Genomic DNA, 15,336 nt, shown 5'->3' on the forward strand with positions numbered 1-15,336 from the left:
TATATATATATATATATATATATATATATGAGTGAGTTCTTGAGGGCGATACATCAAACAAAGAAAAGCCAAAGATTTATTAAATAATCTTTATTCCCAACGTTTCGACATTCAATTTAAGTCATCATCAGTGGATCTAAAAACAGTATGAAAATTAGCATATCTAGGTAATTAATATATATGTGATTGGTAAAGTAACTGTACAATAAGAGAAAAATTAACAAATAGCAACACTTAACAAAAACAAATCAAATATAAAAGATAGGAAAGGTAGTAGAGACTAGAATTAAATAAATAATTAAAAAGTATAGGCAAAAATATTTAAGTACACTCATATAAACTTACGCATATATACATATATGTACGTACACATATACACACATATACATATACCCATATACATATATATATATATATATATATACATGCATATATCCATATACGCACACATACAAACATATAATACACATATACATATACAGATACAACAATATATACCTATATATGTACACATATACATGTAAGACTATACACATATAAATATACGTATACATATATGCAGCGTGCATGCATATTCACAACGACGTACATGTACATGTATGAACCATATATATACTCAACCTATCTATGTAACTATAGCTATACACGTATACACATACATATACGTATAAACATGTATATACACACATATACACACATATATATATATATATAACATATATTATACATACATATATATATATATACACACAATACATATATATATACATATGTACATAAATGCTCACAAAATATATAGATATATACATATATAGATATAATATATAGAGACACATACATATATATATACATACACATATATCTACATATATATATACATATATATACACATACTACATGCATATATACGTATATATAATTACATGTATACACATATAAATATGCACATAAATACAAAACATACATGTAAATAAGCAATATACATATATATACATACATACATACAAATACATATATATATACATATATAGAGATATATATATATATATATATATATATATATATATAAACATACAACATATGTAAACTCGTATATATGTAAAGCGAACAAATTATTTATGAAGATGGATAATACATATAAAATACAAGTGGACTTACATTACGTTGGTTAGTTACATATAGAGAAGTGTACACAGCACTAGAGATTTGCACTAACATTTATACAACTAACTTGTCAGCACTATGCATTTTTTTATATATAATTTTTTGTATGATGTAAACAGAAAAATGATAGTTTTATTGAACAAAAATGTAAGTAGAATTATGTAATTTCTGCCACGACTTCTGTACTTTGCTAGTACCGAGGCATGTATGAAAGTCACCACATGTTTTTGAGAGATTTTTAAGGGTCATTCCAGGATTGTTATGGGCGGGTAGGTAGAAAATAGTCGGAAGTTGAAACTAGTAATGTTAGGCTAGGTTTGTATGGTTAGAATTAGGAGAAAAAAATTGGAAATATTATTTAGTATTACTAAGTAGTTATACTAATAACTCAAAAATCTAAAATAAAAATTTTTTAAGGTTTATTCAAAATTTGCTATGTATGGGTAGGTAAAGCTCGGGTATCAAGGCCGAAGTTAAACTAGGAAGTGTTGGCAAGGTTAGTAAGGTCAATTAGTTTTGTTCAGAGGAGATAAATTTGGAAACATTATTTAGTATTACTTGGTAGTTATCGCAGAGTAAGGAGGAATCCGATCTTTTGTTCACCACGTGGTCACATATTGATATGAAACAAGATTCTGCAAAACGTCTCTGAATGGTGTTCCGTTCATGGTAGAGAATACTGGCATTATAAAAGTTAAAGGAGTGTTTGAAATTTTTTATGTGTTCTGTTATCATAGTTTGGTTTTGGTTGGGGTTTTTCGAATTATTGTCGTGTTGTTTGAGTCTTTTTATTAATTTTGTCCGGTTTCACCTATGTAAGTAGAAGGGCAATCATTGCAATTTATTTTGTAAACAATGTTGGAAGTACGTTCTATACTAGTGGGAGATTTCAGGTTTGTGTAGAGGGATTTAAGAGTTAGATCTATGTTGCAGGTTAGTCTGATGTCTACCTTATGAAAAAGTTTTTTCCACACTGGAAAAAGTTCTTTTACGTAAGGTAAACAAACGTTGCCTATATAGTTATTGTCCTTAGAATTTTTTCTGGGGAAAAAGAAGAATGCATACTGTTGAGGGTTTTAAGTCTGTTGGAGGTGACGGAGTTGATGAGGTGCGGTGGATATGAGTTGTTAATTAAAGTTGTGCGGATGAGGGATAAGTTAGAGGGCCAAAATTGTTTGTCTGATAGTAGGATGGCATGGTCGACTAAATTAATAATAGTGCCTATCTTCATGCTAGAAGGGTGGTAAGAATGATAATTTAAATACCTACCCGACCAAGTAGGTTTTTGGAACCAATTGGTGATAATTCGATTGTCTGCGGTTTTTATAATTTTTACGTCTAAAAAGCTGATAGAATTTTCTTGTTCTTTTTCAAACGTAAAGGAAAGATGCTCATTAAATGAGTTAAAACTATGAAGTAAGAGTTCGAAATTTTAACAGGAACACAAGTAAGGATGTCATCAACATATCTGTAATAAAAATGAAGGTCTAGATTGTAGGAATTAAAAACTTTCAACTCTAAGTGTTGTAAAGCAATTTCTGCGAGTGAAGGGGAAATAGGAGAACCCATAGGTGTGCCAAATATTTGAAGGTAAAAATGGTCGTTGAATTCGAAATAAGTATTCGAAACTATGAATTTTATGGACTCGAGAAACCAATGCAGTGATAATGTTGTATGACAAGAGATTTCGTCCCATCTAGCAGTGATGGCATCTAAAATTAATTGTAGGGGGACGTTTGTGAATAGGGATACTACGTCAAGACTAACCAATAAGGAGTTATCAGGAATAACGGAATCGCGGAGATTGTTGACAAGTTCAAAGGAGTTTTTTGTAAAGAAACGAGACTTGACTGTGACTGAAGAGAGTATGTTGCTAAGGTATTTGGAGAATTTTGAAAGAGGTGAGTTCAGGTCAGCCACGATAGGTCTGAGAGGAACGTTGTGTTTATGTATTTTAGGAAGTCCGTAGAGTTTGGGGTTGTAAGGGTGAAGGTTTTTAATTGTCAGTGAGATTTGTGGAGTAATTTGTTTGTTAGAGACTAAGTTGTTTACAAATTTGTGAAAAGTACGGTTAATTCGGTCAGTGGGATCGGAGTTAATAGGAGAATATGTTTTTGTGTCTGAAATTAATTCGGAGACTTTTTCTAGGTACGTGGTTTTTTCCAAAATGACTGTGATATTCCCCTTGTCGGCCCTCGTAATTAAAATGTTAGGGTTTTCTTTAATAAAAAGTTTGCAAGCTTTAATGTCTCTAAGGATGTCAATATTGTCGATTTTTTTGTGTTAAAAGATTTAATAAACGAGAGAAAATTTTTACAAAAAGCTGAACGGGTATTAGTTTTAATTTCGGGATTTTTTATATTCTGTAAGCTTGACTCTAATCTGCTGAGTACTTTGATAAAATTAAAGTTGTGACAGTTGTTAGGAATAGCAAAATTTGGGCCTAGTGCAAAAATATAGAGTAGTCTATCAGGTATATGGATATTAGATAGATTTTTTAGCCATTTATTGGTAAGAGATTCGTTCAGGATGATTTTTGACGAATTCATTTTTGATTCGTGTAATTTATTGAATTTTTTAATATATGAGGTTTTGGATTTGTTGTAGTTCTTTTTAATACGAATGGATTCAAATTCAGAGAAGCTCTCCAGGATCTCGGTTTCAACAGAATACGATAACCAAGAATAGATTTTATCAATAGCACGTCTCAGGTTATTGGTGTGACAAATGCAATTTTTGATTTCTAGTGAGAGAATATGTAAACTAAGTTTAGAAAACTTGTTGTTAAGAGAATTGTTCAGATGAGAAAATTTTGTAAAATTTAGGCGATAAAAATTAGGTATGATACCTTCTTTCCTGCATCTGATAAGAAAGATCTGTTTATTGATATTGGTAGAAAGTTTGAAGTTTAGTTTAGCTAATATCTTAAATTCTGAAAGGATGTAAGAACCATAATGTTTATTGATGAAATTATAAAAGGAAGGATTAGGGAGGATGTCATTGGTGATACAATTTTCTTGTATAAAAATTTTTTTATTACAAGTAGCCTGTGTGGGTTTCATAATGCTCGTTAAAGGAAAAGAGTAGCTAAAAAAAAAAAAAATTTAAAGAAAGTAAAAAATTGGTTACAGAATAACAAGCAAGTGGTATGAATGTTAGAGCGTACAAAGTAGAACAATCTTAAGTTAAAACTAACAATAACTGTGAACATACAAACAATTGATAAAAATAAAGATGAAAAAATGGCCTAACTTAAAAATAAATACAAAACAAAAACTTAAATATAAAAACGCGGCTGTACAGTAGCCAAAATTATCTCCTCTGAACAAAACTAATTGACCTTACTAACCTTGCCAACACTTCCTAGTTTAACTTCGGCCTTGATACCCGAGCTTTACCTACCCATACATAGCAAATTTTGAATAAACCTTAAAAAATTTTTATTTTAGATTTTTGAGTTATTAGTATAACTACTTAGTAATACTAAATAATATTTCCAATTTTTTTTCTCCTAATTCTAACCATACAAACCTAGCCTAACATTACTAGTTTCAACTTCCGACTATTTTCTACCTACCCGCCCATAACAATCCTGGAATGACCCTTAAAAATCTCTCAAAACATGTGGTGACTTTCATACATGCCTCGGTACTAGCAAAGTACAGAAGTCGTGGCAGAAATTACATAATTCTACTTACATTTTTGTTCAATAAAACTATCATTTTTCTGTTTACATCATACAAAAAAATTATATATAAAAAATGCATAGTGCTGACAAGTTAGTTGTATAAATGTTAGTGCCAAATCTCTAGTGCTGTGTACACTTCTCTATATGTAACTAACCAACGTAATGTAAGTCCACTTGTATTTTATATGTATTATCCATCTTCATAAATAATTTGTTCGCTTTACATATATACGAGTTTACATATGTTGTATGTTTATATATATATATATATATATATATATATATATATATATATATATATATGTATATATATGTATTTGTATGTATGTATGTATATATATGTATATTGCTTATTTACATGTATGTTTGTATGTATGTGCATATTTATATGTGTATACATGTAATTATATATACGTATATATGCATGTATGTATGTGTATATATATGTATATATATATGTATATATATGTGTATATGTATATATATATGTGTATGTGTATATATATATGTATATATATATATATATATGTATATATATATATATATATTTGTGAGCATTTATGTACATATGTATATATATATGTATTGTGTGTATATATATATATGTATGTATATATATGTATATATATATATATATGTGTGTATATGTGTGTATATACATGTTTATACGTATATGTATGTGTATACGTGTATAGCTATAGTTACATAGATAGGTATGAGTATATATATGGTTCATACATGTACATGTACGTCGTTGTGAATATGCATGCACGCTGCATATATGTATATACGTATATTTATATGTGTATAGTCTTACATGTATATGTGTACATATATAGGTATATATTGTTGTATCTGTATATGTATATGTGTATTATATGTTTGTATGTGTGCGTATATGGATATATGCATGTATATATATATATATATATATATATATATGTATATGTGTATATGTATATGTGTGTATATGTGTACGTACATATATGTATATATGCGTAAGTTTATATGAGTGTACTTAAATATTTTTGCCTATACTTTTTAATTATTTATTTAATTCTAGTCTCTACTACCTTTCCTATCTTTTATATTTGATTTGTTGTTAAGTGTTGCTATTTGTTAATTTTTCTCTTATTGTACAGTTACTTTACCAATCCACATATATTATAATTACCTAGATATGCTAATTTTCATACTGTTTTTAGATCCACTGATGATGACATTAAATTGAATGTCGAAACGTTTGGAAATAAAGATTATTTTATAAATCTTTGGCTTTTCTTTGTTTGATGTATCGCCCTCAAGAACTCACTCATATATTTCAACATCAAAATTAACTACTAAATCATATATATATATATATATCCCTCCTTCGTGCGGAAGGGTCTGGGGCCAGGCAAATTTAATTTTTACACGTTAATAAGTATGGTTCTAATTAAGCTATAAGCCTGTGCTTCTAGGTAGCTTCCTAAAATTTCACTGGCTATTGATAGTACTATTTTCATTTTAATAAATGTCCTTGAACGGGACGAAAAAAGGATAGTAAAGTATTAAACCTTACTTTATGCGGATGGTGCCTGGCCAGACCCCTGTGTATTTTGTATGGAAATACATGAAATATAGCATGATTTCATCGATGCTTAAATACATGCAGAAGCATAGCGCCATAAATACATGCACAAGCAAGAATAATTTTTTTTGTTTATTTTTTGAAAATTTTGAAAATTACATTTTTTTTGTAAAAGCATTTTTTCACACCGCCTACACAAGCAAAATGTTTTTTGAATTATTCAAATCGGATAATCATTACTCTCAAAAAACTGTTTGTACGTTGTTACACCCTTTACGCTCGATACCTCCCGCTAGACCTGCTTTTCGCAAAAACGTCTCGCGGTTAGTGCAAACTGAATGTTTCTTCAATTATTCAAATCGGTTATTCCATACTGTTGGATATGTAATGAACATTTGTTTCATCCATATAAGCGAACTTCAAAATAAAAAATCTTGGTACGGAATCCAAAAAAAAACTGACGAAAAATGTATATACATTATTACAATATCTATAAAATATTTGATAATTAGATGTGCATATGTCTAATGAATATTTTTCACCGCCAAATGGCAATTTTTAAATTTATTTTAATTAGAGTCCATAATCGCACGACCTGCCTTTCCAAAAATTATATATATATATATATACGAGTATATATATATATATAATATTCATGCAATTTTGTGCAAAATATTTGATCACCAAAGTAACTTACTTGATTAGGCAAAGGTTTGACAATAACCAACTCCTCTCCAACTGTTCGCTGGTTAATTAGCATTATGGGTGCAGTCGGTAAGGGATCTTTTGTTTTTCCTTTAGCTATTTCACGAAATTCTTCAGTGTATTCCTAGGTTTTTATTTCATTTACCAAGAAAATTCGTGCGACATCCATCATAAAATAAATCATCCAAAGAAATCATAAAACGAATAAAATCAAAACTACATTAACACATTAAATATCATGCTATTTAATTTCAAATAACACTATTACTCTGTATTAAAATTAAATAACACAGGTTCACAAACAAGTGATCTGTGCTGGGTGTGCCACATATGTTTTCCGTCGTATATTAACTCCTGAACATGAATCTGATTTCAAAATTGTTTACAGAATAATTTGCCAATTAAAATCTTTCTTGTTCTTTAAATATTTCTGACGTTTCCTGGTTTCTCCTTAAATAAACTGTGCAATCCCAAATCCCTAATTTTGACTTCCGATGCAATTGCGACGTATGTTTTCTGATGTACTGTTTACGGCTCAAATTGCGTGGGACTCGCACACCGACCAGCTCAGATTTTTTTGTGGACTTGTGTATTAATTAGTAAAATGATTTAAATAAATATAATTATTTAAATTTAAGTTTCGCCAAATAAATCATCATAACATACGTTAAGCCTGGAATATATATATATATATATATATATATATATATAATATTCCTATTTATAAAAATAATATTTTTTTTACTTTTTTTTTAAATATGGTATCTGACCCATTTAACCTCAAATACGGGGTAAAGTGGGACAACCAGAGGGCAAACAGATGCAATTTCTTCTATTAAATTTTAAAGGGATTTTACGCTACATTATTGAAACAATGCAAAATATTAATTCTGTGGGTACATTTGTTACAAAGATAACACAGTAAATTCTGTATATTACATTGATCTGCTATTGGTCAGAAATATTCATCAGTTGAGCCAGAATAACAATTTATTTAATTAATCTCTTAAATTAATAATTTAATTTATCAATTTTTGATTGATTTCTTTACATAATTTTATTGTAAATTCAGTCCCTAGTGCTATATTGTGCACAAAAGACTTAGCAATTGCTTTCGTAGACTTTGCCACATCATGTAAAATCATGTCGGTCATTATGAATTTCAAAACTACTTTAGTTTTTTTACTTGGTGTTACGGCCCGATTCTAAATAACTCATCAAAATATATATCAACACCAAACTCACATATTTGAATATATATATATATACACCTAAGTCTGTTTTACGCGGTCTTTTTGTACACGGTTTTGATATAACACGGTTTGAAAATTGAATATTTTTAATTTTTTTACACGATTTTATTCCATTTAGCACGATTTGAAATTTTATGTACTTAAATTTTTTTGTCAAATTTAATTTTTTGCGATGTATGTTGATATCACAAAAAAGTATTTATGAAAGAAAAAAGTCTGAAACCATCGATAGTATCGATAGTTTGCGAACACTAGCTTAAAGATTTAAGTAAGTTCCCCTTTAGTGCGTACAAACAATTTTTACTGGTCAAAGCAAATGTGAATAGCACTAATTTAGGGGAATTATTTATTAAAATTAACATGAATTATTAATTAAAATAAACATGAATTCTTGTTCTTGAAAATTCTTGTTTTTCACTAATTTTAATAGGTTTTAGAGAGTAGGACAAATCACCCATTTTTGTATAAGATCAATGTCTTTTTTTACACGTTTTTTTTTTTACACGGCTTCTTCTGGAACCAATCTCCGTGTAAAAACAGACTTAGGTGTATATATATATACACCTAAGTCTGTTTTTACACGGTCTTTTTGTACACGGTTTTGAAAATTGAATATTTTTAATTTTTTTACATGATTTTATTCCATTTAGCACGATTTGAAATTTTATGTACTTAATTTTTTTTTGTCAAATTTAATTTTTGCGAAGTATGTTCATATCACAAAAAAGTATTTATGAAGGAAAAAAGTCTGAAACCATCGATAGTATCGATAGTTTGCGAATGCTAGCTTAAAGATTTAAGTGAATTCCCCTTTAGCGCGTACAAACAATTTTTACTGGTCAAAGCAAATGTGAATAGCACTAATTTAGGGGAATTCCCTTTATGTGCATACAATAAAATTTACTGGTCAGAGCAATTGAAACGTGTTAATATTTTGTGAACTGTCAATGCAATAAGACGTGTTTGGTAAAGAAATTTTTTGCAGGCAAATTTGATTTTCCATTAAATTTAATTTTAACGCATTAAGATAAAAGGTAAGCCAAAAAATATTTTGTATTTATTCACTTATTTATGGTTTTTAATTTTGTTAAATATTTTATGTTATTTAGTTACCCATTTTTGTATAGGATCAATGTCTTCTTTTACGCGTTTTTTTTTTACACGGCTTCTTCTGGAACCAATCTACCGTGTAAAAACAGACTTAGGTGTATATATATATACACATATATACATATATATATATATATATATATATATATATATATATATAATATAATATAATATATAATATGGAAACATTATTTGGATCTTTTCTTTAATAAAAACTTAACCTGTGCCTCGATTATTATTTTAATTTAAAATACTTTCGACTGTGATGCGTTATCATGCTCAAGATTTTATAGAAACGAAGCAAATTGTAACATGCTAATTAAAATGCACCCACCTCAAATTGTGGCCAATTCATTGCCATATTAACGCCATGATTATTTGACCACCATTTAAGATCTTTTTGATGATCAGCATTATTTATTGTATGATAAAATTCATCATAAATTTGCGGCAGCCTGCAAATATAAAACTTTGAATTAAACTTTTATTGCTGAATAAAGAATATCATATGAACCCTGAATATGGCTTTCAATTTTCAAATATAAAAACTCCAAAAGTTAAGAAAAGTTGTGAATATATCTAATATCGAACGGAAAACTACAACACTTTTTAATAACGCACATACACTATTTATAATCGTAATTGAGTAGACCACATTCAAAAAATAGCAAGTCGATTTTTAATATTATTTAGTGGATAACACCTCTATTAAAAAGTTGAAAAGTATTTGGCATCAATAATAATGCTCTAAATTACAAGTGTTAACCTTAACCAAGACGATAATGAGAAGATGAAAAATCTTGACTATGTCATTTGGCAATAAAAACATAAATAGAACGAAAAAGAGTGAAAATAATCATCGACATACACAAAAAGTGAGACAGACAATACAGACGAGCTGAAGTTTGTCAAATGAAATGCGTGAGAGTGACGTACAATTAAGGTAGAAAAGAATTGTGAAAATATATTTTTCTTAAATCATCAAACTGTAGTCAAGCAAAGCACCTATAAAAATAATCTAAAAATATTACCTGATGGCATATTTAACAAGAATACGTATTTTTCATCATTATCATTGAGTCTGAAGTAAACCTAAAAATATTATTTCTAACTTCTAATGATTAAAAATTGCCTCTGCAAGTATAAAAAAGAATGTGTAAAATTTATATTGCAGAGACCAGAGTTATTGTTGGGCATTTCGATATTCATTTGTTCTCAACTTCATTGTACACTTCAAGTTCGTGGCAAATACATTTTAAGCATCAACTGATTAGACTCCACATGAATTATTTGATCTTATTTTTTGTATGTATTTATAATGATATAATCAGCTAAATACCAGAAGTAGTACATTTGCGGCATCATATGCTTTTTGAGTTTCGCACAAAAAACATCTACTATGTTTATCTTAGTTTATTCGACGCTCGTGAATGCCAAAGGTGATTTTACAATTTCGGTCCAGTAATTTTGATCTTTCCAAATCGTATCGATTAGATAGACCAACAACCCCAAACCATGACATGCCAAGAGCAGAAGTGGAAATGGAAACAATAACCTATTGCGTTAACAATAAGAAAAGTATTTTTTGATTATCCATCCATCCCTAAATATATTACTAAAAAACTAATTGAGTGTTTCGGCATGAATTATTTGAATACTAAATGACAAAAAGTTTACTTTGTGGTCTCCCTATTAAAAATTTTGTGTATGAAATACAAGTGAATAAAAAAAAAATACATACATGGGATCCTGTGAAATGTTGAGACATTTATGAACTTTAAACAAAGTTTCTTTGAAAAATGTTAATCTGGTGGCCTCCATCTCCTGGCATTTTTGAAACACTCTGTCCATGTCATCCATATACTTGGGATTATAATTATTGATTTCTTGCAACGCTAATTCATATCGTTCTCTATTCTTGAGCACATCTTCTTTAGTTTTCTGAACTCGGTCAGCCATTTTTTTAATCTATAATCATATGTATATATAATATTTTGGATTATATATATATATATATATATATATATATATATATATTGTAGAGTTTCGAACAAGAATCCAAAAAATTTTGGATTTTTGTTCGAAACTCTACAAAATATACATAAATCCAAGATTCTACCATTTAATATATATATATATATATATATATATATATATATATATATATATATATATTGAATGGTAGAGTCTTGGATTTGTGTATATTTTGTAGAGTTTCGAACAAGAATCCAAAAATAATACAAAATAAAAAACAAGAAAAGTTTTTAAAAAAACAATTTCTTTATTTAATTATTTGTTTATTGTCGACGTTTCGGAACTAGATACGTTCCATCTTCAGGACATCTGTCAAGAAACATGATCTTGATGAGATTTTAGCAAACAATATGTTTAGGAAAAGAAAATAGATTTTTCTTAAATAATGAATTAATTGTAAAAAAAATATAATAATGTACAGAAATATGATAATATGTTCAAAATGAAAATGATAAAAATGATAAAAATAAATGAGTGGATTATCAGAACAGGATATTACACATAATAGAAAATTTTTTGAAAGTTATGGAAATTTTTTAAGAAAAGGTTAATGACAAAGTTGAATTAATTACCTGTATGTTTGAATATTTGTTAGCACTTTTTCACTAAACAAGCTTTTTTAACAAAAATGAATTTGTGAGTTAATTTTCCGCCGAATAAATTTCCATAACTTTCAAAAAATTTTCTATTATGTGTAATATCCTGTTCTGATAATCCACTCATTTATTTTTATCATTTTTATCATTTTCATTTTGAACATATTATCATATTTCTGTACATTATTATATTTTTTTTACAATTAATTCATTATTTAAGAAAAATCTATTTTCTTTTCCTAAACATATTGTTTGCTAAAATCTCATCAAGATCATGTTTCTTGACAGATGTCCTGAAGATGGAACGTACCTAGTTCCGAAACGTCGACAATAAACAAATAATTAAATAAAGAAATTGTTTTTTTAAAAACTTTTCTTGTTTTTTATTTTGTATTATTTTTGGATTCTTGTTCGAAACTCTACAAAATATATATATATTTATATGTATATTTATATGTATATATATATATATATATATTTATATATATATATATATATATATATATATATATATATATATATATATATATATATAATATATATATATATATATATTAGTGATGTGCCGACTCGAAAATTTCCTGATTCGAGTGAAATCAATTCATTCAATTCATTCAATCAATTCGAATCAAGTTCATATATGAACAATTATAATTTAAGAGAAGAAATAATATCATTTTAATAATTTTATAAGCGAAATAATTAATTTAGTAAGCAATTAATTCCAAAAAGTGCAGAGATGAATACATTTATATTATATATATAATAATAAACTAGCTACAAATATAACTAATATTTCATGTGAATTTACAGTAAAATATAACCAAAAACTTCCTCTATCACTAAAGCATATAAAACAATATTCTTAATCTTACGTTGAACGAATGCATGTGTATATTATTGATTGTTTAGATCTAATCTAAACGTGGAGCTGAATCTAACGTCTTACGAATGACTTAAAATTCAATCCACTACTGTAAAGATTGATATTATTTCATTTGTGTAAATTTGCCATTAGTTGCACAATTAAAATATGATAATTTTGTATGTGTATAAAACTCGTTGTGTAGTTCATTTTGATAATAATTAAAATCTAAATCGCGTATTTATTATCTAAATAAGTTTTTGATATTTCATGAACAAATTTGCTCTCAGCGCTTAGTCAAAAATAAACAAACACTCAAGACCCATACGCAAAGCATCTCGATAAGTCGATACGCTAAAATACGGACACATGTTTCGAACTCAAGTCGGAATGATTCAGTTTGAGTCATATAAACTCGGATAAATTCATATCGACTTGAAGTCGAAATAAGTCGGTTTGAGTCATAGGAACTCGGATGAATTCATATCGACTTGAAGTCGAAATAAGTCGGTTTGAGTCATAGGAACTCGGATGAATTCATATCGACTTGAAGTCGAAATAAGTCGGTTTGAGTCATAGGAACTCGGATGAATTCATATCGACTTGAAGTCGAAATAAGTCGGTTTGAGTCATAGGAACTCGGATGAATTCATATCGACTTGAAGTCGAAATAGGTCGGATTGAGTCATAGGAACTCGGATAAATTCATATCGACTTGAAGACAATGAAAGCGGTTCAAGTCATATAAATTGTAGTCGGGTGATACATTTAAGCGTATTGAAGCCGGGTGACTCGCATGATTTAATTCAAGATTTATTTTTTATATTTATTATTATTATTTTTAATATTTATTATTATTATTATTTATATTATTATAATATTGAATTAAATTAAAACATTTTTTTTATATATATGAAAATTTGTGTTCATACATGTACACAGTAAATATTTCGCGGCTTGATACGAGTTGATTCGAATCAAGTAAAATCTGATAAAACTACAAAAGATTAAACTGCTTTCAGAAAAAAGTCTTTTAAAAGTACAATCCTCTCTATATAAAATATTGGGTTAAAAGGTAAAATTATGTAAGTTTTCAATAGAATGTTGGACAAGAGTGCTTTGGAAATTTCGGCTTTTATGATGAGTGACGCTTAATTCAGCAGTTGTATGTACACTATATACATGCACTTGCGTATATGTTCATGTATATAATTGTAGATACATTAATATATAGATATGTGCATATGTGAATATATGTGAATTCAGTTTTTAGACGTTAGTCAAATTGTACACACTAGAATGTAAGCAAAAATTGTCTAAAAAATTAATTTAGTTTAAATGTTCCAATTATTAATAGCCTGGTTATCACAGTGTAATAGTGTAGTGTATTTTTGTATAATTAATTCTTTTTCCACTGAATGACGGTCTCGATGAAGACCGAAACGTATGGATAAATAAAGTATTTAAAAACTACTTTATTTTTTTTTCTTTACTTGTTGTTACTGCCCGATTCTAAATAACTCATCAAAATATATATCAACACCAAACTCACATATTTCAAAATATATATATATATATATATATATATATATATATATATATATATATATATCTTATATATAAAATTCTTCTGTAACAATGTAAGTTTCATAATCCCTCCTAAACTATAATTCGGATTTTCATGAATCTTCCTGAAGTTTGTTCGGGAAATTTTCTAGAATGTTTTGATTCATAGAAATATAGTTAGATTGTAGAAATAAATGGAAAAAAATACAAAAAACCGCTTATCATTGTTTGCCCTTGAAAATATTTGAAGCTTAGTTTGACATTAAAAACAATTGAAGACTGTCATTTGCCAAACATTTCTGTTCACTTATAGGCTAAGGCAATATTAAAATATAATAAATTCATGATTATGATTAAGGAAAATGTAATGTCTACATTATTAATGCCGAAAAGCAGCTGAGATGTGCCAAATATTAAATTAATATAAGATGCAAATAATATAACATATGCGTTTGACAGTATGCGCATGCGTCTGACGCGCACCGCGAATCGTGTTCTCAACGTACACGTGCTTTTGTTTGCAATAATTTTGTTTGCGCACTTTGCGAACAGATTCGCCGCACGAATTCGTGCGAAGGAGACTCAAAAATATTCAATTTGCAGTCGTTTTGCCTCACTATACTAAGTCACAATACAAAAAAAATTATTTAGAAGTTTCATTGTGTCAAAAATTCATATTATTGTCATTGGGTACGGAATATTTACTCAATGGAGCGCTTTCGGTCTGAACTTTTTTTACTGTTTTCCATTTCGTTTGGAATTTTGGAACTAGGTTCATCTTGCTC

General features: G+C 28.1%; 1 protein-coding gene across 2 annotated transcripts in view; it reads right to left on the bottom strand.

The window, feature by feature from the left end:
• The window catches only part of LOC113370685 (protein kinase C and casein kinase substrate in neurons protein 1), a 167,655-nt gene that overhangs the window by 40,157 nt on the left and 112,162 nt on the right, over positions 1-15,336 (bottom strand). For both annotated transcript variants that reach the window (XM_026611379.1, XM_026611378.1), the window contains exons 6-8: positions 11,232-11,458; positions 9,825-9,945; positions 7,120-7,251 (exon numbers count right to left, since the gene is read on the bottom strand). In XM_026611379.1, the coding sequence (XP_026467164.1) occupies positions 7,120-7,251; positions 9,825-9,945; positions 11,232-11,458 (480 nt within the window). The remainder of the gene's footprint in view (positions 1-7,119; positions 7,252-9,824; positions 9,946-11,231; positions 11,459-15,336) is intronic.

Source organism: Ctenocephalides felis, unplaced genomic scaffold (genome assembly GCF_003426905.1).
Source record: "Ctenocephalides felis isolate EL2017-DRISC unplaced genomic scaffold, ASM342690v1 CF-g0.4_SCAFFOLD_01492, whole genome shotgun sequence".
Taxonomy (NCBI): Eukaryota; Metazoa; Arthropoda; class Insecta; order Siphonaptera; family Pulicidae; genus Ctenocephalides; species Ctenocephalides felis.